This window comes from Rosa chinensis, chromosome 3, assembly GCF_002994745.2.
Source record: "Rosa chinensis cultivar Old Blush chromosome 3, RchiOBHm-V2, whole genome shotgun sequence".
In the NCBI taxonomy this organism is placed as follows: domain Eukaryota; kingdom Viridiplantae; phylum Streptophyta; class Magnoliopsida; order Rosales; family Rosaceae; genus Rosa; species Rosa chinensis.
In genome coordinates this window covers 9,942,394-9,968,386 of record NC_037090.1, presented here as the reverse complement: position 1 = coordinate 9,968,386, position 25,993 = coordinate 9,942,394, and the positions used below count along the sequence as shown (strand labels likewise).

Genomic DNA, 25,993 nt, shown 5'->3' with positions numbered 1-25,993 from the left:
TCCTCTCTCCGCGATGGTATTATGGTGACAGATTGGAGAGTCAATTGCATGATCGATTACATCTCTGAGATGAACTGCTCTTTGATCCGCTGTCACACTGCAATAAACAAGCTTGCTCAGGAAGTCAATAACTTGCAGAGTTATCCTCCTGGGTTTCCTCGCAAGGACGCTACTGCATCACACCATGAGGACCCGCCTCCGAAGGCTGAAACCAGCAAGAGGGCTGCCACTCGCCCGCATACCGCTCCTCCAAAGGAGTAAATGGAGGTACAAGTCTAGGCTGAAAGACTTTAAACATTAAGCGCTGCATGGGAGGCAACCCATTTCAACTGTAGCTGTGGAGGAGCCATCAAACGCAGATTTGCTTTCTTGAACTCTTCCTTCTATTTTATTTTCTTAAATTTTAAGTTGTTTTAGGTTTCGTTGTGTTCATTTTCTCTTCTATGCTTGATTTATGCTTTGCATGATTTATATTTGTTTATACATTGAGGACAATGCATGAATTAAGTATGGGGGAAGGGTTATTATTTATTGTGTTTTTAGTAGTTAATATATAAAAAAAAATGAAAAATAGTTGATGTTGGATTGTGTTTTTATTGTGTTTTTAGTTGATGTTGTGATACACTAAGGTATATTGGATTAAACATAGTCTTGAAAAAAGGTAGCTGTTTCAGTCCCATTGCACATCGAGACTCCCTGTTCCCGTACCTAAGTGTTGAAATTAAATTAAATTGTAAAAAAAAAAAAAAATTGTTGGTTTTAGAGTGTTTTTGTGTGTTTGAGTCTTAGGATGCTCCTAACGTCTAGGATGAACATGCCTCCGAATTCATGGCTGAAGGTTTTCACAATCAAAATAGGACTTAATTGAATTATGTGGTTAATCGACATTGTGATGCTTGTATGAAGATTTGAGATAGGATTGTAACTTGGTTCATTAAGCATGCTAGGATTAAGTCTGATTCATTTGACCCAAAGTGAGTTTTTGTGCTAAAATACTTTCTTTTCGAGTGCTTATTGATAATTCTAGAATTTCGTGGCTGTATTTGCAAAACCTCATCATTCTTTGAAAATCCAATGATCATGTGCCATAGATTTTAATGGACTAGAGAGTACTAGAACTCGGCTGTTGTGACTGTCAAAACTTGTATGCCATAATATGCACTGATCCTGGATAGGATAGAAGGCATTAGGGTAACCACCATAGCCAAACAAGCATGTGTCCCCAATTGTGCCCGTCGTGGGACTCCTTAGAATGAACCCCTTTGAGCCTACGTTGAAAACCTTTGTTTCATCACCCTCACTACCCTACCATGAAGCTTAGTACAGGATATCTCTACCCTTGTCTTAAGGACTTAGTAGAGCATGACATAGTATGTAGGGGTGACGATGAAAGACAAGTATGGGGTGGGGAAAATCCAAGAAAAAAAGAAGGAAAAAAAAATTTGCCTTGAAAAAAAAAAAAATGAAAATGAAAAAGAAAAAAAGAAAAGAGGCAAAAGAGAAGAAAAATTGAAATAAAAACTCTTGGGAAAATATTGAAGTGTGGTTTTGGACTTGCAAATTTGTAGAAGGCTCAAAGTTGAAAATTATGCCTTTGTCCATTCCCATGTTGGTTAGAGTGAAGGTTTGGCCCAAAACAATGATATTTGGTCTACAAAAAATGATGACATAAGGTGGTCCTTATATGCTCTGCTAGGTCCTTAGGATTTTTTGTATCCTCAATCTTCATTTCGAAAACCCTAGCTTAGCCCCATTACAACCTGTTTTAAGTGCTGACTTGATCCTTGAGATGGGCAGTCTTTGGTTAGTGGAGTCAGTTACGCAGTCGAGCTTATGGTTTAGGTCCATTTGTGCACTTAGTCATTTCATGAGGTCTTTAAAAATTCTTCACAAAATGTGTTTATTGATGAAATATGCAAGCTGTTTGTTGCCTTACAATTTGTTCTCTTGCATATACTTGAGTGTGAAGCTTTTAAGCATAGCCATTTATGAGAGAAAAATCGAGAGTATGCCCTGTGAGTTTGGATTGGACTTGTTCGAAACATGCTATCATTCACTGTATAACTTAAGTTCTCCATATCTTACTTAGTCATATGAATGTCACACATTTATTAACCATGGAATTATCTTTGTGATTTTGATTAAGTGTTTAACGTGAAAGCCATGAGTTTGGAGTCTCTGAGACAACAGTTAGGAGCAATAGAGTCATTTTCTTGCTTTTTGTCAAGTCTTTGTTCTGTTTTGGATTTTTTTGTTTTGTTTTGCTAAGGGACTAGCAAAAGCTAAGTGTGGGGGAATTTGATAGGAGCATTTTAATGCGGTATTTTAATAGTTAATTCCTCACATTTTGCTTAGTTAATTCCTTAACTGAATCGATTTTTAATTCAATTTCTATTTTTAGGTACATTGGAGTAGATGAAGGTGAAATGAGCGTTAGGTCCATAATTACCTGGAAATGATGGAGAAAAATGGAAATGTACTAAAAGATCAATTTTACACATATTCCTACTCCGGCTAGGAGAAACCAAGCCAAGCAAAGAAGTAAGAGCGGCCGCCTGACTAAATGAACTTCAAATGAGCTGAAACCTTCCAGATCCATTCTAGACACCCAAAGGAACATTTCTTATGAAGAGTGCCAGAGCAAACTATGAGTGGAAGGCCTTCAAACAATCAGCACAATTTTCTACAGAAGCAAAACCGGAAAACTGGACCTGTAAGAGGTCCAGCAGCATTTCCGGCCCAACCACATGGCAATACATTCTGAAATTTTACCACAATGATCTACACTCATAGTGGAACATTTCATATGAAGAAGTCAAAGGCTAAAACTGAGTTCTTAGTGGAGATAAAAATTAAAGGAATAAAGGAAGAGAAAGTGATCTCACCTAACAAATCCACTAAGTGTTTAAGTGCTCTCACCTAACAAATCCACCAAGTGTTTAAGTGCTCAAACCTAACCCATTATGATTTGTTTAAAGGCCAAATAGTGTTGCTTGGAAGCCTATAAATAGAGACCAATTCACCATTTCATAACACCAATTCCTTCATCCATTCCATCTTCTTTGTCTCTCCATTTCCTTTCCATATTTCTTTACAAATTCCTTCATCCATCTCATCTTCTTTGTCTCTCCATTTCCTTTCCATTTTTCTCTCCATCCTCTAGTGCATTCAACGTTTCAAGCAAGGGAGAAGAAGAAGAAGAAGGAGCCGTGAGCATCATCATCCATCCTCCACCTTGAAGCTTGCTTTCGAGATTCAAGAATCCATAACGTTTCATCCTTCATCCCCATCTCCATCTCACGGTGTAATTCAACCTCTTTCTTTGTAATCTTGCTTAGTTTCGTGAGAATTGTTTTTAGTTAACATTTATGTTTGAACAAGGTTTATATTCTGAAATTTTATGATTGAATAAAGAATTTCGATTCTTATGTTGTGATTCCAAAGTTGCTTATGCGTGATTGTTCGATTGAATTTGCTTGATAGAAAACTTTTATATGTTTATCTTATTTGGGTCGACACTTATAGGATTTGCATGTAATTGGTGCTAGGTTTAAGAACATGAAATCGACTTTTCGTTTTGTGTAAACTTGAATCAAAGTAGTAAAGGTTTTGGACAAAAAATCGAATTCAATTGAAGAGGATTGCAATTAGGTGAACTTATTCATACTAAGTTGTACACTTGAGTTGATAGCCTTTCTCTATGTGTAATGCATTAAACATGACATGATTGACTAGCTTTCTAGGGTTTGATTGCATGTTTAATAGGATTAATCTAGGTGCTTTCGCTTAGATTAATTAGCATTGAAAAGTAAAATATGGGAAATCGTTTGCTTTCGAATGTTTCACATGATCAACTCCTTTCACATGACTTGGAAGAACAATGTAGGGTTAATTCGAATTCAATGATAAACTTGGGTTTAATCTTTGTTTCTTATGTTTCATTCTTGTACATGTGTTTTTATATTTTCTTTATCTTAATTTTCAATTCTATAATTCTTAAACCCCCCTTCCTTTTTATTTTGTTACTTGTATATATTTCTATTCTTTACTTTATTTTTGCAAATAATACTTTATTATTTTAATTCTTTATTTGTTTATACAATTGTATATATTTATATTCTTTATTTTATTTTTGTAAATAATACTTTTCTTTATTTGTTTCACAATTACAAGTGTACCCTCAATCCCCGGAATAGAACGATCCCTATTTGCTTATACTACTAACGATATTTCAGGGTTAAATTATGCGCTTCCCATGAGCGCATCATACATGCAATGTAACCTGACCAATGACATGGCCAGTAACTTGGTCAGTGATATGGATATAACAGTGACCAAGGATTGATAGTGACTTTGCCAGTGACTTGAGGTTAACAATGACTTGGCCAAGTGACTTGACAATGATTTGGTCAGAGATTGACAGTGAGGCAACTGCCTCAAGTACCCAGAATTGGTTCAGTTGGCAACCAATTAACAAATGGTTCACTTATGGTCATCTCCCACCTTCATCAGTCATTCACTTAAACTACAGTAACTCAAAAGAACTATGTGCACTACATGGATAACAACAACAATGGGAGGATAAATTTCAAAGCCGTAATGATTTTTGCAAGTACAAGTGTAATACACACATTGTAAAGGTGAAACATAATAGAAACATATTCCTTAATTAGTCCTTACTGACAAATGACACTAGCATAAAACTCGAGCTCAAATTCACTGACTGATGCACTTCAATTCCTACTTTACTTGTGATGAACTTGACATGTTTTTCATTATTCTACACACCCAAGTGACCCAACCAAAGATCTTTACTAGAAAAAGTATATCAATCCCATTCTAAATTGCAAGCATGCATTTCTCTACATAAGTGAAAGGCCCAATATTGGAACAATCATAAAAGAAAAGATCTGAGAACTTCAAAGAGCGTTTGCTACTTTACTCAAATTTGGAATATCAAATTCAAACTTGTTGTTTGCCTCTGAACATAATATAAGCAAACTTAAAGCAACACTCACAGATTCACAGGCAAATTGAATCGAGAAACATACAACGAATCCAAACTCACCTATGTTGGTCTTGATTTTGGCATCAAGGCTACAATTGCGAAAGCTTATGAGCGCCACTGGGACATCCTTTAGGCACCCATCGCTGCAAATTTATGATAATGAACTTATTAATCTAACAAATCTGGATACTCTACTCATATATAGTAAGAGCTAGATCTATATGGTATGGTATAGTTCAGAGTTCCACCCAACATTAAAGATCCAAATTGATCAATTACTTTCTCATATAAGCAGACGTAAAGCAGTAAAATCTCTGCTACTAAACCCTAAAGAATTATAAGGGTTCGTTCCTGGGAAATGAAAACTACAAAGAGAATGAATGGGAGAGATGACTAATACCATATGGCAAAGGACGAGCTTTAAAAGCATTACGGATCAGATCAACGAAGATCGCTGAGTATAAAGGAAGAGTTCAGAGATCTTTTGAAGTTTGTGGGCCTTACAGTACAACATCTCCGGCTGCTCATTGCAGAAATCATAAGAAATACTCTCTCTGGTGGTCTCCGATTTGGAGCTCACCATCTCCATATTAGTACCAGATTCGACACAATCAGCAAAATGGTCTCCGGCGAGTCCTTGGTGAGCGGAAGGATGATCTTGTGGAAGAGAGCGACGTTCCTCTATGGCAAGTTGAGCCTGGATTCGTCGTGGATTTGGCGGCCCCCGACAGTGAATATGCAGAGTCAGAGACGGACTTGACGCCATTATAGAGAGAAATGTTTTGGTAAGGATAAGGGTTCAGACTGGCACAGATAACCTAAGGGGAGAGAGAGCTGCGGGTGGCAGCTTTGGTAATTATGCCTAATTTTAATTTTAATGGAATGTTGTTAAGAGGTGACATTAATTATTATTGGGACATTTGTCTGTCCTCAATTATAATAAGATATTTCAAAATGACATCTTTTATAGTTAAATTAAGAAAATATAAATTGTAAAACTTAAATTTTTTTAATTATTATGTATTTGAATTTTTATATACTATATATTTCATCAATTATTGATATTTTTCACGATATTTCTTTCATTTACTGATCATCATATAGATGTACAGTAATTCTTTTTGCTTTTCTTGACCAAAATACAGTAAATCCTTCAAGATCAATTGCCCAAAGCTCATGATCGATAAGCTAGCATTTGAATATGAAAGTTTTGACCAAAAGAAATGATGAGAAAGGTTGTTTTATTCATTGACTGATTAGATGGATCTTTCTCTGTTCGGAAATAATTTCCTTTCTAATTAGAAACATCAGTTCCTGGCAGTAAAAGTACCTGTTTGTTTTGGAAATGATCTTTTCTGAATGTGAAACAGATTCTGAATGCGAAATAGAATTGAAGAATGATAGACACCATTAAAAACGTACACAACAATTAAAAACTTACATAACTTTGTCATTTGTTATTAATTACTTAATCACAGTGTTCAAATCCAAAACTTGGCAAAACCAATTGATTAAAGTTGCAGGTGAGGGAACTGGAGTGGCTTCAAATCTTCTGTCCCCAAAACCCTGTCCCTTACCCTGTCTCCCTCTGAAAATTCGACACCTGGATACTAACTTGACAGCATTTAACGCCATTTACTCTTACCTGAGAAAGGAACAAAATGATAAACCCAGAAAAGCATAGGCTCTTTTCTAAACTATTCATCCATCTCTGCCCAGAAACCCACCACCAGTCCACCATCTTTTTCTACTTCATTACCATTACTGGGACAAGCCATGAAATTAGTCCTACGTTAGAGTGTTAGACTTCGATCAGCAACTTTTCATGGCGACCCAATTCCCAAAATGCCCCAAAATTTCCCTTTTGACACTCCAGCTAACCAGTGAGTGAGGATTCAAGTCCAAAACAATATCCCCAATGCTTAATTACTTTGCGACACTGCCCAAAAAAGGGAATCAAAGGAATGATCAACATTCTTATCAGTTCATTCCTTGTAGTTGTGATAAAAGGCATGCCTTCCCCACCCGAAACCTCAAAACAAATCAGCACGTAAAGATTCCAAAACTAATGCAGTGTTCAAGCACACCCTTCAACACGTTGACTGTTGAATTGTGCCTTATTGCTTCGAATATGTATTTTAGTCAAGTTTATAGTAGAAAAAACAGCGAAGACTTCCCATTTTATATTATGATTGATCATTTATTCTAAACTTTGATGATATTCCACTATATATATAAAAACCCGGTTCCAAGTATTAACTTAGATAATAAGAAATTAGTATCGATATATATCAAATAAACAGATCAGGCAAATGTCTTCAGTCGAAAACTTAACCTAACTTGATTATTTTACTGATCCTCAGGTTTGTCTTATGAATCTACCTTTCTTCAAAACTAGAAATAATCAAGATAAGCCTTTGGATAAGAAAGGTCTTGACCAAATAAACATGATTTGGAAGGTTGTTTTATTCATTGACTGATTACATGGACCTTGCTGTGTTTGGAATTTGGATACCAGAGATTAGTTTCTTTTGAGTAAGAAACAGTATTTCCTGGCATCAAGAAAGCATTTTTTTAACTACTTAAGGACAAGTATACGGATGAATATACAATCTGCATGATAAGTATATATGCATGCTTGATATATAGAAATATGATCTGGCAATGATCTATTTCTTTAAGCCAAAGGATAGGAATGAAGATTGACGGACACCTGAGAACCACAACCATGCAACTAACAGAATTTTTCATGAGATTATCACGTACTTTCACATGGTTCAAAACCAAAACGAAATGTAATTGACATGTAAATCCAGATGTTTAATGACTCTGTTAACTTTGGAAAATGATAAAATATATTATGTCCACATCTTAAGGGATTTTCTTAATATTAATCGGTCTACGAAGAAGGTTCGCCAGATAGTTACAAATATTTGTCTATTGGTAAATCACGATGCACATTATTCATCATCATCATCATCATGCATATGAAGCAAGATACCATTTTGTGGCCTCCAAAGCAGGAAAACTCCATGACAGTCATCAAATAAGTCATTGGATGGATGACGAAGCATATATTTAGTATTATTTTTTATTAAGTGTTTTTTTTTATTACGTGTTTGAATGCTGCCAATAGCTTCATGCTTTGAACATCTTTGCACGTAAAAGATCTTTACAAGATATTGTAAATATCTCCATCAATGTACGTATCTCATCTAATCTGTATATCTATATTTAATCTGTTGATATTTATCAACAGATTTTGGGTGGATGGCTGCAAATTAAAAAAAAATTGATGTTTACTTATATTAAGCAATCTAATCATCAAACTGTACATTTACTAGGTTTCTTTTAAGTGACATTTCTGTCAAAAACTAACCAAATCTAAAATCGATAAATTACCATGACCTTCGTTTTAGCTTTATTGGTATGTTGCATATGTTTACACAATTTAGACCAAAATATTTTGGACTTGTTTAATTTCTTGCCTAGGTGACCCTTATACAATGCTTAAGTAATAAATGTGTGGTGTCGTTGGATTAAATTGTAAAGTAGGCAGAAATGGTAGGCAGCCGCATTTTTCGAAGTTGCTGAAATCCGGCGAGGGGCTATATCCGAACCTAACTTAATATTATCCGATATATATTCTAATAATCAATTGGAGCCTAAAATGCAAGCTATCCATTAATCTTGTGTACTTTATAGTTTATGCCGCTTAATTCAATCTTTTTGGCCATATTATAAGACCAATATCATCCATAAGAAGCAGGGTAGTTGGAAGAGATTCTTAGATTGCAAACTATCCATGCAAACACGTTCTGAACACTTAATTCAATCTTTTTGGCCATATTACAAGACCAATATCATCCATAAGAAGCAGGTTAGTTGGAAGAGATTCCTAGATTGCAAACTATCCATGCATACACGTTCTAAACACTTAATTAATTAACTATAAACCATAGCCTATGATCTGCAAGATGCAGGTTATTCTCTATTACCTAGCTCAGTAGCTCTTCTGCATGCAGAATCTCAATATGCAGAAACGGCGGCAGTCCTTATCCTGATTACAATTCATAAGGATTATGTAGAATATAATTGGTAATTTGCAGTAATTAATCATTTAGTTCATGGCAGTAAAACAGTAATAAGACAATACTTGGTAATTGTAAAATCTGCATGAAGTTGCGTCAAGTTCTTTCTTTCATCCTGTATTGGTGTTTACTAGACAACAGTAGATTAAGAAATAGTATCCTGAACCTAAATTGTACATAAATTATGGTAATCTGCAATTAATTACTGATGTTTAAACAGTAAAAAGACAACATTTTGGTGAGATTTTCATGAATTGCGCCAAACTCTATGTTTCGGCATTAAAAATTTCACACAATCCTTATCCTTATCATCATCCCCTTTCTAGTTTTAGTTTAGTAGCAGCTCAAACTGATTGACTGAAGTTCGTAAGATTCTGGAGAAGAAAAAGTAGAAACTTATTTGCTAGCTATGTACGTAGTTACTGTGCTAATAATAATTAGTGTAATTTATTTGATTACTCATATTTTATGGTATTCTGAAAGACTGCAACTTCATATGGACATTACAATGTGAGGACAGACTGTTGACATATTTTTCTATCAAAAAAATAAAAATAAAAATGTTGACATACTTTCCTTATTCTTTTCTTATTTGAGTTAGATGGGGGCTAATCTTAACCTCTTTTCATATGAATGAATGGGGAACTTTGAAAACAAAATTTGCTTAAATAATTTATATATGAAGTTTGATAATGAAGACTACATGCACCTTGATTGGTTTTATCTGCTTGTTCTTTCTTTAGAGGAAATATAATATATATATATGTTGATGATGACCACAAAGTCCTCTGCACGTAAACCACTTCTTAATTAATTTGATTTAGGTTTTAATAAGGTTCTAACGAAAGGCATAACAGCCGAATGTCATTGTATGGAATGGTGAACAGAAACACTGTTTCCCCCAGTTGGACGTATTCTGTTGTTTCTTCTACCCATTGATAACTATAATGTCAGGCTAGGACGCTATTCTTCACTAATTAAATTGATTTGTTAATCGAGGTTATGGTTCTTATGAAATGATAGGTAATTACATTGAAAAGACATGATGAATAGTTACCTTTATTATTTATTGATTAAAAAACAAAGGATACATGCAGCATATAAGCCACTTTCCAAGAAACTGCCAAGAAAAGAAGGAACTTTGAATCGGGAACCTCATTTTTTTTGAGAGAAGAATCGGGAACCTCATTGAAATGAAGTTTGTGGAAAATTTGGTGATAGAGACTGGCATTTGTTTATGAAGATAATGAGATAGTGATTAGGAAATTCTTCTTTTAAATAATCGTCTCATTTTTTCTTGTAATTTATACTAGTTTGTCTCTACATTGTCATGATCGGATTATATATACACACGCACAATCAGACTCGTTAACAAATCAAAACCAACAGAAAGTCTTCATCTTTCTAACATTTACTATTCATCAGAGAGAAGATGGAATCTGCATTTCTTGAGCCTTGGTTTTTCGAAAATTTTATAGACTCATCTTTTGACCAACCTGATTTCATCAACATGGATGATACTCCAATTGATAGCCCAGACTTCTCTTCTCTGTTCAACTCAAATGAAGTTTTCAAAATTTCGGAAATTGCATCAGACCCTTTTGCCACCCTGTTTCCTTGTGATGATCTTATTCAAGTGACATCCCAAGTGGAGGAAGTTTCAATGGATTTGGAAGCATATGAGACTAATTTGATGATAGAGGGTTTCTATGGTAATTCATTGGAAGGGAGTGAAGGGAGTTTTCCATCACAGCAAGCTTCTTCACACCAATTTTCTGCTGAAGGAAATGATGTGTGGAGTCCAAATTCAATAGTGAATTCTGAAGCATCATCAATGGACTCAACATCAATCCAATCACCACTAAATTTGCCTAGAGAAGAGGAGGGAATCGAGAACCAATTGAGTATTTGTCATCTACTTCAAGCTTTTGCTGAAGCCAAGGAATATGGCCAGAAAGATCTAGAGGAGGTTATTCTCAGCTGCATCAGTGAGAAAGTCAGCCCAATTGGAGAGTCTTTCGAACGCCTTGCATTCAACTTGTGCCAAGAAGTTGTTGATGAACATCAACAAGGCGGCGATTATCTCAAACAAGAATCCTTGAAGAATTTTGAGGCTGCATTTAAGGTGTTCATCCAAAACTTCCCCTATGCTAGGTTTGCTCACTATGTAGCAAACTCAGCAATCCTCGAGGCGATACCAGCGGAAGCTGAGGCAATTCACATTGTGGATTTCGACATGAGAGAAGGGGTCCAGTTGTCTCAACTTATTGAGGCTTTAGCACAAAGATTCAAAACACTAAAAGTGACAGCAATCAAGTGGGAAGAGGAAGAGAGTGATTGTGCTCCTCCACACGGGAGATTTGAGGAGACAAAGAAGCAACTCCAGAACCATGCTAGATCCTTTGGCTTAAACTTAAAGGTGGAAGAAGTAGCAATGGAGGACTTGGTGACTGAGATAAAGAAGGCAAAGAAGAGGGGTGGAGGGAAAGAATTCTTAGCCTTCAACTGTATGGTTTCACTTCCACACATGAGGAGGAGAAGAAGCAGAGGGCATGTCATGGAGTATCTGAGACTGGCTAAGGAGTTAGCCAATTCTGGGAACTCCAAGACTACTAAAAGTGGTATTATAACTTTCGGTGATGGGGATGCTTGTGAGAGACTTGGAAATCACTCGAGTTTCAGCTCATTCTTTAATGAGAATCTAGTGCATTACCAAGCCTTGTTGGAGTCAATGGAGTTGAATTTCCCAAGTCATCTGGCAGAAGCAAGAATGGCGATGGAATGCATCTTCATAGCACCTTTTGTCTCTTCCCAGGCTTGGTTCCAAAAGTGGACAGAAATGAAGGACTGCCATGTTCAACCATGGTTCGGACTTGAGGGTCGGAGATTGAGCAAAGAAAATTTGATGGAAGCCAAGGAAATTGTGGGAGATGAAAGATCCTATGGAATCAGGATTGAAGGACTCAATGGGAATGAAATGGTATTGGAATGGAGAGGAACTCCTCTGGTTAGAGTATCAACTTGGGAAAACCAAAGCTAAGCTAGATAAAAGTAGATAATTTTTTCTTCCAATTTATTGCAGCAACTGCATGTATTCAACATGTTGGACATACCTCAAGAATTGCTGTACAGATTGATTGTGTCTTATGTTGTAAACCAGAACCTAAACTAAGTTGACAGATTGTTTGCTATAATTTTTGCTCTATTAGCCTGGTAAAAACTGACGTGTCAAAAACAAGTCACAAGTCAACAGAAAGATTTTGAAGCTATAACCTAATACAGTAAAATAGTAGTCAGGAACAATGATAAACCAATAAATTTTTACCACGTGTCATGCGAAACTAATGCTTACATTGACAACTGCTCAATCTGTTTTTGGTTCTAAAGATCCTTAATGAAGGGAGAAAAAATGGATAACCGTGATCTATAAGAGTATGTTGTTAAGCCTCTCATTTGAAAGATTAACACATACACAGATTGTCATAAATAAATTTTACTTATATCATCAACTCAAAGTTAGAAACAGGGTTTTTTTCCTCCCATAAACGGAGTTCTCATCCAAAACATTGCATGCTGATTTGCTTGTGTAGCTCTAATCGACTAAGATAGCTAACATGAGGTAAATTGATATCTAAGGGATGTCAATATCTATCTTGTGCCCTCCATTGAGAACCTTGCAGAGCTCCAAGCAGACATGAACAGTTGCCATAGAAGTATATGCTGCAGTCTGAAAAGCGCAGGTCCTTGCCCTTACAGCTGCAAATCCAGCTATTTGTCCATGTGATAGTTTGTGTCATCCTCCTGGAAATTCAATACATATGAAAAGCGCCCTAACATCAGTTATGGATACAGGATACATGACCGTCATTGCCAAGGAAAAACTTCTGTTGCAAGTTTTCAGTTACTAATGAAAATATAAGAAATAGAAACAAATCATTTCCGTTTACAGTAACAATGTCTACCTTTAGGCTGCCCAGATAGTAATACTGATACTGCTTAAAATGTTCAGAATAAGGCATGAGGTGAAACTGAAATGATTATGTAGCAATTACGAGCATAATTACTATGTCAATTTCATTTTTCTGTCAACTAGAACTACTTCAGTAAAATTTACTTCATGTACTTCAGAAAACATTGCCCATGACCAAATCCAAGTTTTCAAAAATGATGAGGTGTTGCCTCAAAGCAACTTCTTAACAGACATATTTTCCACTACAAATAGGAACTTCCAACTGAATCACTTTATAAGCTCAACCATAGGGCTACTCTATAAAGATACTTCAGGATGCAAGCCTGAGTGATATCATAAATGAGATGTCCAACTTGAAATACTACAGTTGTACTATCTACGTAATAAGAAAATGGCGAAAATGCAAACCTTCTCAGACAGAATAGGATTCATCTTGAAGGCAGGTGGCAGCTCCACCTTGCATTTCAAAACCAAGTTAAACTGGTAACCACATCATCAGTCTATGATGGTAAGAGGTTTGTAGCTTTCTCATCTGTCACAGTCTTACATATTTCGTGGCCTGAAATTCAGGTAGTGTCACTTTGTTAACAGCATCAGCAAAGGTCTGATAGACATGAATAGTAATCTTTCTAGCTAAATTCTCGATTAAAAAACAAAGAATACGTGCAACATGTAAGACAACCTCCAAGAAACTGCCAAGGAAAGGAAGAAACTTGAGCAGGGAACCTTTTTGTAATTGAAATGAAGTTTGCGGAAAAGTAGGTGATGGAGATTTGGATTTGTTTATTTGAATTTGAAGATAATGAGATAGTGATTGGAAATTCTGCTATTTAATAATGTTCTTCTTTTTCCTATTATTTTATATGTCCTAGCTTGTCTCTATATTGTTGCTTATCAGCTTATATACACACCCAATCAGACTCATTGACAAATCAAACCCACCACAAAGTCTTCATCTTCATACTCCATACTATTCATCAAAAGAAGATGGAATACTCTGCACTTCTTGAACCTTCTTGGCCATTCCACAATTTGGTGAACTCCCCTTTTGATCAATCTGATCCCATGAACATGGATGATACTCAAATGGGTAGCTCAGATTTTTCTTCTTTGATCATCAACTCAGATGAATTTTCTGACTTATCCGACACTTGTTCAGACCCTTTTGCCTCCTTGTTTTCCGGTAATGATCTGATTCAGGTCTCATCACAGGTGGAGGTATTCCCAATGAATTTGGAAGAATTTGACCCTAATTTGATGATAGACTGTTTGTATGGTAGTTTCTTGGAAGGGAGTGAAGGGAGTCTTCCTTCACAAGAAATCTCCTCACAATTTTCTATTGAAGGTGATTGTGTGTCAAATTCATTGGTGACTTCTGAAGTATCATCAATGGACTCGACATCAATCCAAACATCACTAACTTTGCCTGCAGAAGTGGTGGAAATAGATAACGAATCAAGTATTCGTCATCTTCTCAAGGCTCATGCAGAATCCATGGCAAATGGACAGAAAGAGCTAGAGGAGGTAATTTTCAGATGCATCAAGGACAAAGTCAGCCCAATTGGGCAGAGTTTGGATCGTCTTGCATTTCACTTGTGTCGAGAAGTTGTTGATGATCAACAAGGCGATGTTGATTATCTGAAACAACAATCCTACAAGAATTTTGAGCCTGCATTCAAGTTGTTCTACCAAAACTTTCCCTACGGGAAGTTTGCTCACTATGCGGCAAACTCAGCAATCCTAGAGTCTATTCCCGAGGATACAGAGATGGTTCACGTAGTAGATTTTGATATGGGAGAAGGGGTGCAGTTGTCACAGATGATTGAAGCTTTAGCACAAAGACTCAAAACATTGAGAGTGACAGCAATTAAATGGGAAGATGAAGAAAGTGATTGTGTTCTACAAGGAAGATTTGACGAGAGAAAGAAGCAACTTCAGAATCATGCAAGATCTTTTGGCTTAAACTTGAAGGTGGAGGAAGTTGCACTAGAGGATCTGGTGGGAGAGATAAAGAATACAAAAAAGAGGGGTGTAAAAGAATTCTTAGCCTTCAACTGTATGGTCTCGCTTCCACACATGCGGAGGAGGAGAAGCCGAAGTCTTGCATTGGAATTTCTGAGACTGGCTAAGGATTTGTTGGCCAAATCAGGGAACTACAGGACTGGGAAAACAGGCATTGTGACCTTTGGAGATGGGGAGGCTTGTGGGAGACTTGAAAATCAGTTGGATTTCAGCTCTTTCTTTGATGGGAATCTGGTGCATTACCAAGCCTTAACAGAGTCAATGGAATCAAATTTTCCAAGTCATCTAGCAGAAGCAAGAATGGTGATGGAAAGCATTTTCCTAGCACCATATGTATCGTCTCAGGCTTGGTTCCAGAACTGGACCGAAATGAGGGAAGACTGCCATGTACAACCATGGTTTGGGCTGGAGGGTCGTAGACTGAGCAAAGAGAACTTGTTGGAAGCTAAGGGCATTGTTGGAGACGAAAGCTCCTATGGAATTAGGATTGGAGGAGAGAATGGAAATGAGATGGCCTTGGAATGGAGAGGGAATCCTTTGGTCAGAGTTTCAACCTGGGAAAACCAAAGCTAGCTAAAATTAGACAACTATTCTTTGTTTTTCTTTTCTTTTTTCTCTGTTTTCCAATTTCTTTCAGCAACTGCATGTATTCAACATGCTTGTTGCTGTACAGATTATTTCTGTTTATTGTTGCAAAAAGAACCATCAACTCAACTAGGTTGACAGATTTTTTTACCATAACTTCGCCTCATAAACTATTGTCACTAAGATTTAAGGAATGGAATTTACCGATTGTCATACAAGAAGCTTTTGCAACTCTAAAACTAGTGAAACCCCTTCCCAAATCTCAAAGTGATTTCAGCAATAATTAATTTACATCTTATTACCACATCCTAAACCCAGATGAAAGTGAAAGAAGCTAAATCTGAATTTTTCTGTTCAAGGATGCTAGGACAAGGATTATATGATAATGTATAGCAAAATACTACACAATTTACTTTACCAGCATGCTGTATTAGAGTTTATTACTATCAGCAGGAAATAAATCAGCAAAAATTTAAAGGTACAAGCATATAAACCTGCATAGCATCAACACTCGGCATCGATTTAACCACAAGCAATAATATTGGAAAACCGCCATTTCTCAAAACATCTCTGAACACAGCGAAATATCTCATCTGTCTACTTATATCAACGGAAACTCAAATTTGATAACAGGGTTCTTTAAAAAGGAACATTGTTCTCATCCTAAACATTGCATGCATACTCTCTTGACTAAGCTCTTATCAACCGAAATGCCTACTTGAAGTAAATGGAGATCTGAGGGATGTCAATATCATTATCCTCATCATCTTCGCAGGCCACCACCACATCAAAGTGGTTCCGATATGGAGGCAGCTCCGCCTTTGCCACATCCCTAGCCAAATCCACCATATGCTTGTCCATGCGCTCTCTGTGCTTGGGGAACATGCTGTTATACAGAAGGCAACTGCCATAAGAGATGCTGTAAGCGTTTAAGCCCTTTTCTTTGAGCCAATTAAGGAGCTGCTTCAAAGTTGGGTTGTCCTTTATAATCCATCTGTCCCAAACTGTCCAGCTCATATCTTGGTGCTTGATGACTTTAGGAGGTACTGGTTCAGCCATGGAGAACAGAGGAAGAGCAAGATTGGCAAAGGTGTTTCGGTAGTCCTCTATCTTGTGCTCTCCGGCCAGAACCTTGTACAGCTCCAAGCAGACAAGACCAGTTGCAAGAGCAGTGGATGTTGCAATTGCAGGAATGATTCTACCGGCGATGAATTTGGCCTTCAGCTTGTCGACTTCAGGGATACTATAGTTCCTAGCCCTCATATTTGCAAATCCAGCTATTACATCCATATGATAGTTTGTGTCATCATCCTGCATTTTCAAAACACATGAGAAGTGCCCTAACATCAGTCATATGTACATGTTTTTAACGAAAAATACTTCCCATGAAACTTTGAACAATACTAAGATATATGACATGTGAAGGAATCTCACTCTCAATACCATTAACAAAGTTCATCTCTAGGCCACCCATACCATAACGAGTCATGAGCAGCTTAAAATGTTCAGATCTAAAGGTGAGACTGAAATGATTATGTAGTAATTACAAGCATAATTAATGAAAAATAGTTAGCAAGTCTGTTTCATCATTCTGGATAACAGAACTAGTTCTGCAGAATCTATATGGTATGTGTACTTCAGGGAAACAATACAATAGACCTGAAACAAGTTTTGGTAGTTATTGTAATTGTTACCTCAATGCAATGCCCTTTAAAAATAAACAAACACAAGTCAATAAAAGATTTTTAAAAGGTCCCCGCGACTAGATCTAGTTCTGCAATCTCTGTATGTTATATACTACTAGAAAACATAACAGCAGACCTAAATTAAGTTCTGGAAGATGCTGAACTATCAAACACACTCTACTACAAATCTCAACTTCCAACAGAATCAAATTATAAGCTCAATATAACACAATGCTATCGTATAAGGATGCAGTATGTTTAAAGCCGCAAGCCTGAGATTATCTATTGAATGTGATGCCAACTAGATATAACAATTTCTACTTAAGGAGAATAGAATAAAAGACAAACCTTCTCAAATTGAATAGGGTTCATCTTGAAGGCTGGTGGGAGCTGCTCCCTGCATTTTTCTAACTTCATAACTAACTCGTTGATAACAGCAGCATCATCGATGGATGCCGGTAGAATGTTTGTAGCTTTCTCATCTATTACAATCTTCACATCCTTCTTAGGCTGAAATTCAGGTACCATCACGTTGTTAACAGCATCAGCAAACTTTTGAGTAGACTTGATCCAATCAGGAATTGCAATGTTAAATGTCTCAGCTCGTAGTATGGATGCTGCCAGTACAAATTGAAGGTGGCTGAGATCATCTACTGAGAACACCAGTGGGCGAGGGAAACGCTTGGGAGCAGACCAGAATGGGGTCCCACTACTGGTTGTAGCATCCTCAGGAAAAGTATATGTTAACTGCTTCACACGGTTGGAAAAGTAGTCCTCAAACCTGGTTCCATCAAGGACAAGGCATTAGATCCAGAATGAAGGTTAGTGAAAATTAAAATAAAATAAATTGAATAAAAAAGTAAGAACATTACTTTAGTCGGGCCCAGGTTATGCAATCTTGAAATGTCTCGCATCTCTCCTTGTCAAGGCATTCAATGACACTTTCCAAGTTATTCCTTGCCTGAGCATCACCAGCATTCTTCATTGCAGTAGTGTACTCACTAGGATTTGTCAAGTAGGCATTTACTTCAGCTGGGACCTTCTCAAGTAAACCCTCAAACTCAGAACGAGCCCATGTCAAGCAGTGGTCAATGTTGTGAGGAAATGAATGAACTGTGCACATAGGTGCTTGCTTTTCAGGTGGGTCCCGTGATGCTCCATAATTTTCAGTCAAGTGAGGAATGACCATCTGTGTGTTGCACTTGGCACCTAGGGTACCTGATTCCAAAAGTGGCTTCTGGAAATACAAGCATCGCTGATCAATGTAAAGCCTAGCATTCACATTATCTAGAGCATTGATAACAACATCCAAATTCTCCCAGAAAGTATCATCAAACACGTTTTCAGTCTCTGGGCTTGCACGATTCTGCAGTGCTTCAATATTGATACGACTGTTTATAAGTGCAGCAGCAGTGGCAGCAACTGTTGATTTAGCCTGCCCAATGTTCCAATCCCGGAAGAGAAATTGTCTACTAAGGTTACTCTTCTCAATGACATCATCATCTGTAATTGTTAATTTACCTTCTTGACCACAAGCAACGCCCATCAAAGCTAAATTCTTCAAAAACTCGCATCCTAGTGCACCAGACCCAACAGTGAACACTTTTGAATCCTCCAGCTTTTGCTGCAGCTTGGCTCCAAATACTGAAATTTGTGCATCATACCGACTGTTTAGAGGCTTCAAATCACTAGGGTCCAAGGCTTCTGTCGGAAGTGATTCAACTGAATCGAAATAGAAAAACTGCATACAAGGAAACAAAATAAATAAATTATCTCAATAAATACTTCAACCTATTAGGGCCAAGTCAAAGATTCAAATTAAAAAACAGCACCACTACCAACCAATCTTGCAAAAAAAATTCAAGTAGGCTTGGTTTTGACATCAAGTTTACGGGCATCTGGAAGTTAATTAATTACCTGGAAAAGAGGGTGAAACTTTGCAGAACAGGCCTTCACAACCTCCTGTCCAACAATACCACCAAACATTGCAGCCATGGGATTCAGCACAGCCCTAGCACCAAATGCAAAGTGACGAAGAATCTTCTGATCAATCTCCTCAAGTCTCCCATCTGCCGAGCCATCATTTATGCTAGTTACCAATGATATGAACTTTGTAGCATCATCCTCGGATCCAGCAACAGGGAAACGTCCTAACTCTGATATAAACTTATCTAGTGCCTGAAATGCCAAGTGCAGGAGAGGTGGCCGATCAAACTTGGAGAAGTCAATCAGAAGGAAATCACCAGGTTCCTTGACTGCTTCTCGCAAGGGCTTAAATTTCAACACCTTGGGTTGCTTAACCTGTGTAACTATACCACCTTTCTCATATCCTGCATAATTTGTAGTGTCCTGCTCAATTGTGAATGAATACGGCCTTGCATTCTTAATCTTCCTCGGCTTTCCGTCATTCAACTCGGTCATTCCATGGACTTCAGTGAACAGAACCAAATCCCCGTCCTGAAACTCAAGCCTCTCATCATCGACACATGATATCATAGCAGGGTTGTCATTGCTAATTGATGCGACTATGCCTGTGTGTGGATCCTCACCATCAACATCAAGAACAGTGAACTCAGGACCAAAGTCACAAAACACACTGCCAAAAAGGCCCCGTACTTCAGTTTTGATAAAAGAGATTGGAGGCTGATGATTATGGCAGTAATCATCGAATTCAATTGCTTTGTCTAAGCTGATATCAGTGAAAACTACAGCCTGCAGAATTCAAATACCGAGCTTAATACAGTTTACAGTTTACTACAGTATAATGAAAAGTAAATAAAGCGAAGTCATACAGAGCTATCACCACAGTACTAAAGATAAGCCACAATCACAAATTTGACTTGTATCAAAGTAAAATCAGCACATGATTTCGCCTCTTCCCTAAATTGAAAATTTAACTCAGAGAAACAATTCCATCTGTAATCTATTATTTGATAGTGGACAAACCAAAATCCATTTACATCCTCTACACCAAAATAAACTATAACTATTCTACTACAAATGACATTTCGGAAAACTTTGAGATTCAAAGTAATGATGAAATGATCAAAGTATGCACCTTGTATTTCTGGGCAAGCACACAATATAATAGTCGAGACCATTGATTGAAGTCACCATAAAAAAAGTAACTAGAAACTTAATATTGAAAAAATTCAGAAAAATAACTTGAAATAACCAGTAACGAGCACATATTCTACAAGAAAATCAGTAACTATGAAAGAAAGGGTACACTACCTGGAAATCAGAAAGTTTTTCTTTAGTCAGCTGAGTTGTCAAAGTTGAAATGAGCACAGCATTATTAAGTTCTTGCAATTTTTGGACACAAGCAAGGGCCCGATTCTTTCCAATATCGTCTTCAGTGAAAAAGAAATTACCAGACAGGTCCCACAACTCAACAACTCCTTCATCATGCAAGGTCACAGACTTGACACCGGCAAGAACAAGGTTCTTTGCTGCAATAAAGACAAATTACATTACATAAACCATCGAATCACCAGTTGCAAGTACCGCCAGGATTTCTATATTGAACCGTCTAAGCGGTATTAACAAGATGCTCCGACTATGCTCTCGCTAAGTATAACCTAGAAGGCTAGAAACAATGAATCTATACCATACAACTACAAAAACAACATTCTGGTATGGTTATTCACATAGAACCAACAAAATGGAGATCTCTACGAATAAGAGCCACGATATTTCTACGAATCTTCTTGTTATCAGTTATTTTGCAAACATATATGCAGGAAATCTGACGCAATCACGGTATTTCCCATCTCATCAAGCAAAATACACCACAGTAAAAAAATCAAATTCAGAGAAGTTCTTTTCACATACCAATCTCGGCACCAAGGCCTTGCATCCCAGAGACAAGAATGTTGGAGGCAAAGAGCCGCCTCATCGTCTCACGGCCGTACACAGCAAGCTGCCGGCTGTGGAGATCCTCATCAATATCCCCCGAATTCCCATTTCCTAACGCCATGATCGGCGGCTTGACGCTGCTGCTACTGTTGCTGCTGCTGATATTGCTGTTACCAGTGTTTTTGCAGTCACTGCCCTTAGATTCGTCGGTGCAAAGCTTCTTGATTGGAGATTCGTTGGCGAAATCTGGTTCCCCTTCTTCTACTACAACCTCTCCGCCCACTTGTCTCTTTCTAGGAAGCATATAGTGCGATGAGCTGCCCAACCACAACTCCATTATAAACCACACTAAAAAAAAACAAAAAAAATTCTACTCTACAAAACCAAACCCTAGCACTAACACACTGCTCCGCTTCTCAAAATCACAGCAGATAAACACAAAACAACACAATCTAACAAGCTCAAACGCAAAATCACAAGATCGATCGCTTCAAATTCTCCGATTACGTATTTCTCTTAGCAAAAGGCAATCGAATCCGAGCAAATATACGAGACTGATCTAGAATCTCTATAGTAAGTATTACTTTCTGGACGGATCAGGAATATTCATGACGTGAAAAATGAAAATCGTAGAAGCGAAGCGAGGAAGAGATACCTGGAAGAACGTGCGGAGGAGAAGCCGAGGATGCGGCGGTGCGAATATTGGAAAGGTGGCGTAGGGTTCAGGTTTGGTTAGGGTTTGAGGAGCGAGATGCGATGAGGCTCAGGTGGCGGTTCATCTCTCTTTGTAGAGAGAGTGTGGGGGGAAGAGAGAGAGAGAGAGAGAGAGAGAGAGAGTGGTGTGGGCCGAGAAAGGTGGACTTGGATTGGGGTAAATGATGTCCTTTCCTTTGATGAAGGGCACTGGGGCAGTGGTTTTAGACCGACTGGGGAAGTTTGTGCTACTACGTCGTTTTGTTGCGTGGTGAGGCTAACTTTGAAGGTCTCGTCAATTAGGCTCTAGGAGAGGAGACTTGGAATGTGTGACGTTATCGGGGATTTTTAGTGGTGATTATCGTGGGAGAATAAGAGAAGTTGTTGGAATTCCATTGTACCAGGGAGAAGGGATTAGACTACCAAATCCCAAGTTTGGTTTTGTCTTTGATTCTTTGGTAGCCACGTAGAAAGCCTTTGTTGAATATGGAAATTTCGCAAGTGTTACGCATTATATATGTATATATTCCTGATATGCATAGTGACCTAATTTGACCATTGCTATTGACATATTTATTTCAAATTTTTAAATTTTTTAAATTTTTTTTCTGTAGGATCTATAACTCCTACAAAGGACCAAAACTAAACAATAGCTTACAATAAGAAAAGGTGATAATATTAAAAAATAATAATAATAATAAGGAAAGGAGAGAAGTAAACATAAAAACATCGATCAAAACCACTTCATAAAACATATATTCAAATAAACAAAATTTTATTGATTTATAATTACTAGCTTCGTGATAGGAGCACAATGTGCGACGATATTAATGAGTATATGCTCCATTTTAGCCTTGTTTCTCCCTTAAGTTTCGTGTTTTGAGTCATCGAGTCATTTTAAGAGTCTTGTATAATGTTTGGCGTGAAATAGGCAGAAAACGCAAAATTCATGAAGAATCATAGATGGATCAGGATTCCTCACCGTCATGCTAATCTGTGGGTCTTAAGATAGAATTTATGGGAGTATTTTTCTGAAATTAAATTGTTTTAATTTCTTTTATTTTCTCTAAAAGAATTTAATTTTGTGTCATTTATTAAATCAGGTTAACCAAGCAATGAAGAAGGGAAATAAAGAAAAAGACGTTTTCAGTTGGAGAATAAAGGAGAAAGATGTTTCAGCTTGGAAATTAAACGAATTGCCCCATTATGAGATGAGTTAAGGCCTTAAAGGAGATGTTTCAGTTGGAAAATTAAAGGAATTATGATGCAATCCCATCCGTCTAATGATGAAGGGTATGATCGACAAAAGCCAACCAATGCTCCCCTATAAATAGGCAACCTCCAGAACAGAATTGGCATCACTTCCTGGCCAAAAACTTTTCCGAGACTCTACCCAATTCACTCCTTAAACTTCCATCACCTACAAGACCGTAACACCATCCATCTATTAATCTACAAAGCTCTAAGGCGCTGAGTCAAGGACGCTCCACCACCATAGTAGAGACGAGTTCATCATCTTGTTGCCAAGCCGCTGAGGAAAGCTTCAAAGTGTAACTATGACTCTACTTATAATTTTTGTTTCGGTTTTGTGGGTTTGCATTTGTAAGTTGTGTAATTGGAGACACGAAATTTTCAAAATATTTTTATTAATATTTTTGAGATTTTCAGTTTATTATTGAGTTAATTTTGAGAATTCTTTTATGATGCATGTTACAATCTTGTGCCCTTTTATGTGTTTAGGTAATTTTCAGAGTTAGGTTCATAAGTTTGCATGCTAGAATAATGGTGAGAGTTCTTGTCTGTTTGCTTAATTTGCCAAGAGTAATTGTTATTTGTTAAGGCGCTAAGTTAAACAAGTAGCAATTAGTTCTAAAAAGTGGTAAAAATCATGCTCAATGGTTAGACAATTTTGGAAATTACGTGTTAAATTCTATGTGTAATGGTTAATTTGCACGTGTGAGTTGATTCGAGGGTTAGATAATACTACTAGTTAAGAGAATTACGCTAAGTGTTTTCAAAAATTAGTAGTATTAGGCTTGGTAAGGACTTTTCCGATCCAATCCTACATTAGAACGAATTAGATAAATTGATTGATCCGCTAAGGCTTTTCATTTGGGCTCTTATATAGGCATTTAAGATTGGCACATTTTTGTAGCATGTTGAAATGAATTTTCTGTTTTTACACTTAATAATTTCCGAGTGGTATTGGTCTAGGTTAGGGAAGTCGATCATTGTATATAGTTTTATGTGTTTCGTTTTTATTTTAAGTAGATAAGGAACCAATTTTGAAAACCCCCATTTTATTCTTTTATTTGTTGTTTATACCTACACTAGCAAGCTAGTTCTCTACATCACCAAGCATAAGTAACACCCACTTTGGGACATCCACGAGACATGGTGAGGCCCAACCGCTACTTGCATCTTGTAGCCCTATGTTCAAGCTACGCCACGGTATCCGGAAATGGCAAATCCGTCGCCGGGAAGCCACGTTCCCGCTCTTGCCAACATGCCCTCATAACTAGGCATTTCTATACTAGAATGGTTGTTACTTGTCCCACATCTAAAACAATGTAAAGGAGATTGCTTCCTTCACCTATAAAAGGAACTCTCCTCCCACTTAAACACCATTCATTCCATCTCAACTCCATTACACACTTTGTAATCTTGTTAGGTCGCAAGGCTCAACACACATAGTTAAACATTCAAGTGGACGTAGTCTCCCGCTCATGCGGAGGCGAACCACTATACTTCGCTTGTGTCGTTCTCTCTCTCTCTCTCTTTCTCTAAAGCTAACTAGAGATCCCACGGATCACTAACGTTAACATTTGTTAATTGACATTTTTGTGTAGGTGTACCCTACAATCCCCGAACTGAACGATCCCTGCTTATCCTATACTGACAACCACATTTTGCAGGGTTAAATTGTGAGGCTATTTCAGCCGCATCACTTTGCGGGCAATAATTATGAACCGAACCAAGACTTGAATTGATATATAACAAGCGAAATTGAAAGACCGAAATTCATTAGTAATTTTTCTTTTATAATCGTTACATAATAATGTCATTCAAGGTATGAATTAGTATGTTAGGTTGAGTTTGAAAACTATATTAAAAAATAAACACACCCTAACATATTATTGAGAGCAAGTCCACCAGGGGACTTGTTGCCGTGGCTCTCATATGTCATAAAATAATTCAAAGTCTAGCTTCCACCGGGCTGTTGTCCCAAGTCATAACCCAAAGAGGTTGGGCTCCAGCAAGGCCGCATACAAATTCATGGTGATGTCAAGGCCGTGTCCAAATAAAATTTTCTGTACTTGACCAAAATCAAAACCTACGTATAGCAAGACATAGAGCACAGCAAGAGAATTGTTTTCCATACCTCGTTCACTATCAAATTTGGCCAGAGTCAGGGAAATTTGTGGGAAAAGTTGCCAGAAAAGCCAGAGTTTTCAGGCTTCGTTTCGTCGCCACTCGCTGCAGGATGAAGAAATCGAGGCCACGGCTCGCCCTACTCCACCAAGACGGTTCAGACACCACTAGTTCGTCGACTTTGGCCACCCCATAATTGAAAGTAAGGGTCGGTTCAGATCACGACGTCGCTGGGTTGTGAATCGAGTCAAAGATTCTGAATTGTTCTAGAACTTTTGTTCCAATATTGGGTATTTATACCCTAAAAATTAGTTTTAATTTGACGGCTAAGATCAAGCGATGAAAAAATGAAAGGCCCAAATCTAATTTTTCAATAATTTTCTCTAATTATGAAACTTCTTAAAATTGTAATAAATAGATTAGGCATGTGGTGTATTTTAGTATCAAGTCCAAAATTTGAAGGATGCCATGTGCACCAAAAATACCAATTTCACGAAATGTTCATCATTACTATTTATTTACATCATATATTTCTCATTTACAATAAATAAATTAATATAATATTGAATAAAATGTGTTATGACCCAGTGACTTAGACCTGACGGGTAGAAACAAACATAAAAAAGTCGTGAACAATGTTCTGACCCAATAATTCAATGGGTGAATTTGCTCTAAGACATCAATTCTTTTGAAAAATGCAAAAAAGAAA

The 25,993-nt window shown here is 37.3% G+C and overlaps 3 protein-coding genes across 3 annotated transcripts; 2 read left to right on the top strand and 1 right to left on the bottom strand.

Annotated features, from left to right (window-relative positions):
* The first annotated feature begins 10,609 nt into the window (after positions 1 to 10,609).
* On the top strand, positions 10,610 to 12,139 carry LOC112194082 (protein NODULATION SIGNALING PATHWAY 2). The gene has a single exon (XM_024334340.1). The coding sequence runs from the start codon at positions 10,610 to 10,612 to the stop codon at positions 12,137 to 12,139; it is 1,530 nt and encodes a 509-aa protein (XP_024190108.1).
* Positions 12,140 to 14,056: 1,917 nt separating this feature from the next.
* On the top strand, positions 14,057 to 15,664 carry LOC112194081 (protein NODULATION SIGNALING PATHWAY 2). Its single transcript, XM_024334339.1, has one exon. It carries the CDS (start codon positions 14,057 to 14,059, stop codon positions 15,662 to 15,664), a length of 1,608 nt encoding a protein of 535 aa, XP_024190107.1.
* A 529-nt stretch (positions 15,665 to 16,193) lies between these two features.
* Positions 16,194 to 22,159, bottom strand: LOC112192347 (ubiquitin-activating enzyme E1 1). Its single transcript, XM_024332029.2, has 7 exons — positions 21,875 to 22,159; positions 21,196 to 21,536; positions 20,596 to 20,813; positions 19,279 to 20,073; positions 18,234 to 19,102; positions 17,710 to 18,142; positions 16,194 to 16,987 (listed from the first exon to the last, which is right to left on the bottom strand). Exons 2-7 carry the CDS (start codon positions 21,521 to 21,523, stop codon positions 16,391 to 16,393), a joined length of 3,240 nt encoding a protein of 1,079 aa, XP_024187797.1. The 5' UTR covers positions 21,524 to 21,536; positions 21,875 to 22,159; the 3' UTR covers positions 16,194 to 16,390.
* Positions 22,160 to 25,993: the final 3,834 nt, after the last annotated feature.